Below are 9,481 nucleotides of genomic sequence, written 5' to 3'. Positions count from 1 at the left end.
AAATATGTTTTGAGCCTGGACTTAAAGGAGTCGATGGAGGGGGCAGTTCTGATCGGGAGAGGGATGCTGTTCCACAGTCTAGGAGCTGCAACCGCAAAAGCGCGGTCACCCCTGAGTTTAAGCCTAGACCGTGGGATAGTGAATAGCCCCAAGTCGGCCGATCTGAGGGACCTGGAGTTAGAGAGGGGGGTTAGAAGATTTTTGATGTGGGGGGGGAGTGTCCATTTAGGGCTTTATACGTGAATAGGAGGAGCTTGAAGTTGATTCTGTACCGTACAGGGAGCCAGTGGAGAGAGGCCAGAATCGGGGTGATGTGGTCCCTTTTACGGGTACCCGTCAGGAGTCTCGCTGCGGCGTTTTGGACCAGTTGCAGGCGGGACAGGGAAGATTGGCTGATCCCAGTGTATAGGGAGTTGCAGTAGTCTAGGCGGGAGGAAATGAAAGCGTGAATGATTTTTTCTGTGTCGTCGAATTTGAGGAAAGGTTTCATTTTAGCTATGGTTCGAAGTTGGAAGAAGCACAATCAGATAGGAGCACAATCAGGCCATTCGGCCCATCAAGTCACTCCGTCATTCAATCACGGTTGATCTATCTCTCCCTTTCAACAGCAACACACCTCCCCATAACCCCTGACATCCGTTCCAATCAATTTATTTATCTCTGCCTTGAAAAGGCCATTGACTTGGCCTCCACTTGAATCCCACAGATTCACCACCCTCTGACGAAATAAATTCCTCCTCATCTCCTTCCTAAATTATTCATTATCTCCCATTAGTGGAAACATTGTGAAAGTGGCCTTTCACAAAGTAATGTCCCTTTATTAAAGACAGGTCAAACAAGCTAGACAAAAATCTGGAGTAACAGCGGGACAGAAGGTGATGATTCAGGTCGAGACCCTTCCTCAGTTGGGAGAGGGTCTCAACATGAACCATCACCCATTCTCTCTAGAAATGCTGCCTGTCCCTGAGTTACTTCAGCATTTTGTGTCTATCTTTGGTGTAAACCAGCATCTGTAGTTCACAGTGCACAGAGCACACAAACATAATTGATGTTGCCCTCCCCCATTCCCCATTTACTGGTGCCCTCCCCTAATTCCCGATTTACTGGTGCCCTCCCCTAATTCCCCATTTACTGGTGCCCTCCCCTAATACCCCATTTACTGGGACCCTCCCATAATTCTCCATTTACTGGTGCCCTCCCCTAATTCCCCATTTACTGGTGCCCTCCTCTAATTCCCTATTTACTGGTGCCCTCCCCTAATTCCCCATTTACTGGTGCCTTTAATTCCCTATTTACTGGTGCCCTCCCCTAATTCCCCATTGTGGGGAAACATGCCCTTCTGCCCACCAAGTCCACGCTGACCATAGTTTTTATAAATTATCCTGGTGTGTAGGGAATAGATAAGAAAGTGGGATAACCTAGTTAACTTGTTAACTAACCTACAAACCCGTATGTCTTTGGGATGTGGGAGGAAACCAGAGCACCTGGACAAAGCTCACGCGGTCACAGGGAGAATGTGCAAGTTTCACAGACAGCACCTGAGGTCAGGATAGTCCCTGAGTCCATGAGGCAGCAACTCCACCTGCTGCACCACTCTGCCCCCCAGTTAAAGGGAAGTAATTATGGGCACCGAACCTGTGATCTTTGTTTACAAGATGTTAAAGTTGGCACAGTTGCCTTACCAAATTGCCACAGTTATAATCTGAATCAGCACAAAATATACCCTTTGAGCCAGCACCGCCATTCAATATGATCATGGCTGAGCATCCAAAATTGGTACCCTGTTCCTGCTTTTTCCCCATCTCCCTTGATTCCCTTAGACCTAAGAGCTAAATCTAACTCTTGAGAAGAAGGGTCTCGACCCAAAACGTCACCCATTCCTCTCCAGAGAGGTTGCCTGTCCCGCTGATTTACTCCAGCATTTTGTGTCTAGCTTCGGGGTAAATCAGATAGACTGAGGGTGGGAGGGAGTGTGGGTGCTGAGCAACAGATGCTGTCTGTTGGCTGCTGTCACCATGCTGCTGGGGAACATGGAAGATGTCATCTTGTTGAGAGACAGAGACAGAGAGAGACAAGACAGAGAGACAAAGACAGCGACACAGAAAGAGAGAGACAGAGAGAAAGAGTGAGAGACAGACAGAAAAACAGAGGCAGAGAAACAGAGACAGAGTGAGAGAAAGTGAGACAGTGAGAGACAGACAGACAGAGACAGACAGACACAGAGAGATAGACAGAGAGAGAGGAGAGGGAAAGATGTATAATTGAGTGAAAAAGGCAGACTGTTGCAGTGTGTGATAAAGTGGAAGGCAGAGGAATCATTGGGAATGTCAGTCTATGGAGCAGGAGAGAGAAAGAGAGAGTACAAGGAGATAGATTGAATGAAGGTGTTGTGCAAAGGCAGTGTGAGTGGGATGGGTATGCTCTGTAGTATTAACACTGGCCTGTATTGTTGGCCTCTCTGTATTGTGGTTCTGTAGGGATACACTGGCACAATGTTTCAGTGAATGATATAATTCAGAAGTTGGGTCTGTGATCTGGAGAATGTGTTCCCATCACACCACGGTGGTGAGGAGTTTAAAGTCAGTTCATTAAATCTGTGCAATTAAAGGCCTGTGTCTGTTGCTGTGACATCGGGAAATGTCTAAACCGATAACTTCAGCTTCGAGGAAGAGCACCTGTTGACTTCACCTGTTGACTTCACCTGCTCTGGTCTTTATATGACTCCAGGCCCCCAGTAAAGTAGCTGACCCTTACCTGCACTGAAATGGCCCAGGGAAACACCCAGTTCAAATGTGGTTGGGGCCAGGAAATAAATGCTGGTTCACTTCACTTGCACCTCCTCCAACCTCATCTACTGTTTCCACTGTTCAAGGTGTGGACTCTTTTACATCAGCGAGACCAAACGTAGACTCGGCGATCGTTTCGCTGAACACCTTCGCTCAGTCAGCCTGGACCTACCTGATCTCTCGGTTGCCAAACACTTTAATTCCCCTTTCCATTCCCACACTGACATTTCTGTCCTGGGCCTCCTGCACTGTCAGAGTGAGACTAAATGCAAATTGGAGGAACAGCATCTCATATTTCACTTGGACAGCTTACAACCTAGTGGTACAAATATTGATTTCATGAATTGTTTCCATGTCCCATCTACATTAGTAGGAAATAAAAACTGCAGATGCTGGTTTAAATCGACGGTAGACAATCCGGTTGCTGCCTAACCCGCTGAATTACTCCAGCATTTTGTGTCCCATCCACATTAGTTCCACTTGCCTGTTTGGGCCATATCCCTCCAACCCTGTCCTATCCATGTACCTGTCCAACTGTCTCTTAAATATTGGGATAGTCCCTGCCTCAACTACCTCCTCTGGCAGCTTGTTCCATACACCCACCACCCTTTGTGTGAAAAACATATCCCTCAGATTCCTATATAAATCTTTTCCCCTTCATGTTAAACCTATGTCTTCTGGTCCTTGATTCCCTTACTCTGGGCAAGAGACTGTGTATCTACCTGATCTGTTCCTCCCATGATTTTATACACCTCTATAAGATCACACCTGAAACTCCTGCGCTCCAAGCAATAGAGCCCCAGCTTACTCAATCTCTCCATATAGCAGACCCTGGTATCCTGACAACATACTCATAAATCTTCTCTGTAGCCTTTCCAGCTTGTTGACATCTTTCCTATAACATTGTGTCCAGAACCGGACACAAACTCTAAATGTGGTCCCATCAACGTCTTTCAAACTACAACAAGACCTCCCAACTTCTATACTCAATACTCTGACTGATGAAGGCCAATGTGCAAAAAGCCTTTTTGACCACCCTATCTACATGCGACTCCACCTTCAAGGAACCATGCACCTGCACTCCTGTATCCCTCTGATCCACAACACTCCCCGCAGCCCCACCATTGTCTGGTCATATCCCCAATGTCTTTTCCCTGGGGTCTGTTCCTGCAATACCTGCCCCCCTGTGCTTTCCTGCAATGTCTGGCCCTCAGACATATGCCATTTGGATCAGGTGCTGGTGTTGATTCGTCAGTACCTGTTGTATCCTATTCTGAACCTGTCCACGTATTCCTCTCCTGATGTGTTTTACAATAGGCAATAGACAATAGGTGCAGGAGTAGGCCATTCGGCCCTTCGAGCCAGCACCGCCATTCCATGTGATCAAGGGTGATCATTCACAATAAGTACCCCGTTCCTGCCTTCTCCCCATATCCCCTGACTCTACTATCATTAGGAACTCTCTCTTGAAATCATCCAGAGAATTGGCCTCCACTGCCTTCTGAGGCAGCCCAGTATCTGGTTTATTGGTGCATTGAGCTGAAGTCCCCACAGTGATGAGTGAACAGTGATGGGCAGATTGCTGCCCTCAGTCTTATCAACTCCAAACATTTCATGTTCTTGTTATTTTCTTTTATTTATGTATCTAATTTCAAATGAAAACATGCACTTCAGCAGAAAGAATTAAAAATAAGCTGCAGAAAATGAGTTAAACAACATCTGATTTACAACAATGATTTAGCAAGTCCCCAAGCACCACATTGCTTCATGTTCCTTCTCCCCTCCCCCTGCCCCCTTCTTTCTCCACAATATCAGTGCATCCCCCCCACTCCCACACTCCCCTCTTCTCCTTCACTCATCACATTCCCATCCCCTGCTCCCCTTTCCCAAACATTAATCCTGCCTTCCTCTCCCACTCCTCAATGCCACCCACTCCAGTGTCTCATACATTTTCCCACTGTAATGTCCTCTCCTGTCCCCCCCCCCCCCCCCCCTCAGGCCCAACCTGTTTCATCCCCAGCATCCCCAGTGCATTTCCAAGTTTATCTCCTGAAATGAGCGTTTGCAGTGCAGTAGCCTCGGATTGCCGTGTGAGTGAATGAGAGGAAGACTCCATTTGCCAACGTCAGCAGCAGCATGGCGATCTCTTGTGTGAATGTGGCGTGTGTGGCGGCCGGTCATCGCTGCACCTGTAACATACACGGGAAAGTCAGATGTTGTGTGTGGCAAGGTGCAGCACAGATGGTAATCTGTAGCGACAGGCAACTAAATAACAGACAGTCTGTCCTTAACCTCGGAGATGGACCCTCATGGACAGGGCGTCTGCACCTTTTCTAGGACCCTCGAGGATTGGTGGTCTGTGCATATTGTATGAGATGGACCCTCATGGACAGGTGGTCTTTCATTAGTGGCCGAGGTCAACTCTAACGGATACACAGTCTGAATACCAGTTGTGGGCTTAAGAGAGGTGCCATACTTGGGCTCAGGTTTCAGATACTGAGTACCCTGTTAGTTGTAGTTTAGTGATACAGCATGGAAACAGGCCCTTCAGCCCACCGAGACCGACCCTGCACATTAACACCACCTGAGAGACAATTTTTTTACATTTACACCAAGCCAATTAACCTACAAACCTGTACATCTTTGGAGTTTGGGAGGAAACTGAAGATCTCAGAGAAAACCCACGCAAATCACGGGGAGAACGTACAAACTCCGTACAGACAGCACCCGTAGTCAGGATCAAACCCGTGTCTCTGGCGCTGTGAGGCAGCAGCTCTACAGCTGCGCCTTCGTGCCACCCAACATTTTACATGAATACGTTTGTTTGATTTCCTTGTTTGAGCCCAGCGTCATTGCCCCAAATACCCAACATTCCATGAATGTTTGCTGTACCAAGTCCCAGAGGACAGGAGTAAAGAGGAAAGGTTCAAAGAGCAGGGGGATGTGAAGGGTCCCAGACTGCATCATCTGTTGACTGGTGTGGTGAGGATTCCAGAGTAGAGAACACAGTGTGGTGAGGAATGGACGGTAAAAGTGTGGGGGTCACAAAGTATCTCTGTCCTTGGTCATTGTTACCTTGACAACCGTGACGAAGGTACTGTAGAGGAAACTGATAATGAACAGAATGGCGAAGGCAGCAACTGTAAGCACATTGTCATCTCCATCCAAGTCCCCCAGTTCCTCCTTTCCTTCCTCTCCCGTCAAGTCTGTGCCGGCTGCAAAACAAATGGGAAGGTGAGACAGTTAGTTTGCTCTGAGGATCAACAGATCAACACTGTCTGAATTAAATGATGACAACAGGATGACAGGAACACATGGCTGCCTCTAACATCTAGACCGTGTACTTTGTATAAAGTTGGATTTCCACAAATCAGGTGGATCATTTGTAACCCAGGGAGCACTGTACATAACTAAAAAATAATCCCTCCTCATCTAGTTAGTTAGTTTAGTTCATTGTCACGTGCACTGAGGTACAGTGAAAAGCTTTTGTTGCGTGCTAACCAGTCAGCGGAAAGACAAAACACTTGTATAAATGAGTCATTTACTGTGTATACATACAAGATAAGGGAATATCGTTTAGTGCAAGGTAAAGCCAGTAAAGTCCGATCAAAGATAGTCCGAGGGTCACCAATGAGGTAGATAGTAGTTCAGGACTGTTCCCTTGATGTGGTTGGATGATTCAGTTGCCTGATAACAGCTGGGAAGAAACTGTCCCTGAATGTGGAGGTGTGCAAATAGATCATCTGAGGATAATCTATTCTGTTGGTTCCAATTAACTTTGTGAAAACATTGAACAGATCTTCCTTTAGCCTTCTAAATTACAACTTATTCAGCATCATCTCACTTTGTAATTTATCCTGGCGAGTCCAGGTCTGTTCAACCCTCCCTGTGAGCCAGTATCTCCTCTTTGGGTATGGTCCACACACATTGAGCTGAACACATTGCCACAGGCAAAGCTCATCACTGGCCCTTCTTTCTGTATCTTTCCACTTTCTGAATGAGTTGATCACATGCAACCTGCGTGAGATAACCACTTATGAAGTGTTTGCGCAGTAATCAATCAGAACCAGAACCATTCGCAAAGATGAACACAAATCCTTCCCTGTCCATCAGTATCCTCCCACACTCCAAAGTCATAGAGGTTTGTAGGTTAATTGGCGTCGTTAAAATTGTAAGTTGTCCATAGTTTATGTAGGATGGTGTTAGTGTGCAGAGATCGCTGGTCGGCGCAGACCCGATGAGCCGAAGGACCTGTTTCTGCGCTGTATCTCTAAACTAAACTAAACAAAGTGTTGGGAGTTGTGCAGAATGTTACAGTCACAACCCAGTTCACACTGTGAACCCTGGAACAGCAGTCTGCACGCGACACTGAGTAGCAGTAACTTTCTGGAGAGACATTCCCTTTCCTCAAGAATACCAACTGCTCAACTAACCACAACCTGGTCTTGTTACTATCGGCCCAATATGAAAGGCAGTGGAGGCCAATTCTCTGAATGCATTCAAGAGAGAGCAAGATAGAGCTCTTAAGGATAGCGGAGTCAGGGGGTATGGGGAGAAGGCAGGAACAGGGTACTGATTGAGAATGATCAACCATGATCACATTGAATGGTGGTGTTGGCTCGAAGGGCCGAATGGCCTACTCCTGCACCTATTGTCTATAGTCTAAAAGAGGAGATAACCATAATTTGACAGAATGCAGGAGCTGGTGAGACACACAGATGCACAGGCACATTCACCCAGAGTAGGGGAATCAAGAACCATTGGACATGGGTTTAAGGTGAGGGGGGGGGGGGGGGGGACAGATTTAATGGTAATCTGAGGGGTAAATTTTTCACACAGAGGGCACTGGGTACATGGAGTGTGCTGCAGGAGGAGGTAGTTGAGGCAGAAACTATAACAATGTTAAAAAGTTATTTGGACAGGTACATGGATAGGACGAACAGTGAAAAAAGGCCTAGATAGAATGGATGTGGAGAGGGTGTTTCCACTTGTGCGAGAGTCTAAGACCATAGCCTCAGAACTAAAGGACGAACCTTTAGGAAGGAGATGAGGAGGAATTTCTTTAGTCAGAGGGTGGTGAATCTGTGGAATTCATTGCCACAGAAGGCTGTGGAGGCCAAGTCAGGAGATATTTTTAGAGCAGTGATTGATAGATTCTTGATCAGTGTGGGCGTCACGGGTTAGGGGGGAAGGCAGCAGAATGGGGTTGGGAAGGAGAGATAGATCAGCCATGATTGAATGGCAGAGTAGACCTGATGGGCCAAATGGCCTAATTCTGCTCCTATCACTTATGAACTTGAGATGATTAGTGATTTGGGCCAAACATGGGCAGATGGGACGAGTGTAGATCGGGCACCTTGGTTGGCACAGGCAAGCTGAGCCGAAGGGCCTGTTACCGTGCTGTATAAATCTATGACTCCATGATCACTCCAATGCCAACATGATTGTACCGAGCTCCATCCACACAATGGACTTTCTGATGGACCTCTTTTCCAGTGTGAACAAACAATTGTACAAATACAAATACTCGACCCCACTCTTCAAATTTACAGAAGACAACTGGTTGGCTAAATGAGATGCCACACACAGGGGACCTACAACAATGAGTGGACTGACCCTGTGACACTAATTTTGAAGAACAGCAGGCTTGGTCTTCACTGGCCTGGCTGCCGAGGTGTTTTGGAAGAAGCTGAAGTTATGAAATCACACAAGTAAATTGCGTTGTGTCCTAGTCTTGGGCTCTTGGTTATCACACACACACACACACACTGCAACACTGTCCTACAGTGCTAAACTTGCTGCGCCCTATTTTGCAAAAGATGTGATCATTCGAGTGAATCCCAGCATTTTACCTTGAAAGCTTTTCACTTTCCGGCTGATACTGGTGTTCGAGGGGGGATGAGACACTGTACAGCTGAAGACTGAGCCTTTCTTCCAATCCTCTGAACTCACAGTCAGGAAGTGGCTGGCACTGAAAGTCCCCCCCTGCTCCAGAACAGTCGGTGTGGTGCTGGTGCTGGCGGAGATCGGGGCTCCGTCTTTCTCCCAAGTGACGTTAATGAGGTCCGGGTAGAAACCAGAGAGCACACACTCGAGGGGGGCTGCGTTGTCACGCTTGGTCTCTTGGTGAGCTGGAGGCAGCAGTCTGACCTTGGGACTTTTAGTCTCAACTGGAACAGAGGAGCAAAGTAGATGTTAAACTCCCTTGCTCATGGTAACTAATGTTGGCCATATCTTTGCTGATCTCTTGCCCACCTTTGGCACTTTCTGTCCGTGCGGACACTGGTGATGATGATGGAGATCGTTGGGCAGAGCACACGACCTCCACCCCACTGGTCCACTCCTCCACACTGGTCCGGAGTTTACTGATCACTCTGTCTTGGGTCCTTTCCCCTCTCTGTTGGTAGGTCACAGCCCCTGTAGTTCTCTCCCTTCCGCTCACTTGCCAGTAGATTTGGACTTGGCTCAGATCAGCACCCACTACCATGCACACCACAGTAGCGGTCTTGTTGATCCAAATCTCTTCAGTGGAGGGATTTTGGATAAAGACAGACAATTCTGCAGATGAGAAATAGAAAGCTTACAAACCGGACAAGGTCTGGTGTTGTCGTCGTTGATCAACTGGACTCTGACGACTTGCATTCATTTTCCAGACTCACTAGATTGACTTGTGCACAAGGAGAGCAGCACAGTCC

The 9,481-nt window shown here is 47.3% G+C and overlaps 1 gene segment (V, D, J or C); it reads right to left on the bottom strand.

Annotated features, from left to right (window-relative positions):
• Positions 1 to 4,818: 4,818 nt before the first annotated feature.
• On the bottom strand, positions 4,819 to 9,416 carry LOC144601081 (immunoglobulin heavy constant gamma 1-like). The segment is given in 4 exon segments: positions 4,819 to 4,975; positions 5,862 to 6,001; positions 8,639 to 8,956; positions 9,042 to 9,416. Coding segments are annotated over 4 exon segments (702 nt in total).
• Positions 9,417 to 9,481: the final 65 nt, after the last annotated feature.

The sequence above is a fragment of the Rhinoraja longicauda genome, chromosome 16 (assembly GCF_053455715.1).
Source record: "Rhinoraja longicauda isolate Sanriku21f chromosome 16, sRhiLon1.1, whole genome shotgun sequence".
NCBI classification, from domain to species: Eukaryota; Metazoa; Chordata; class Chondrichthyes; order Rajiformes; family Arhynchobatidae; genus Rhinoraja; species Rhinoraja longicauda.
This window is presented reverse-complemented; position numbering and strand designations above follow the sequence as displayed.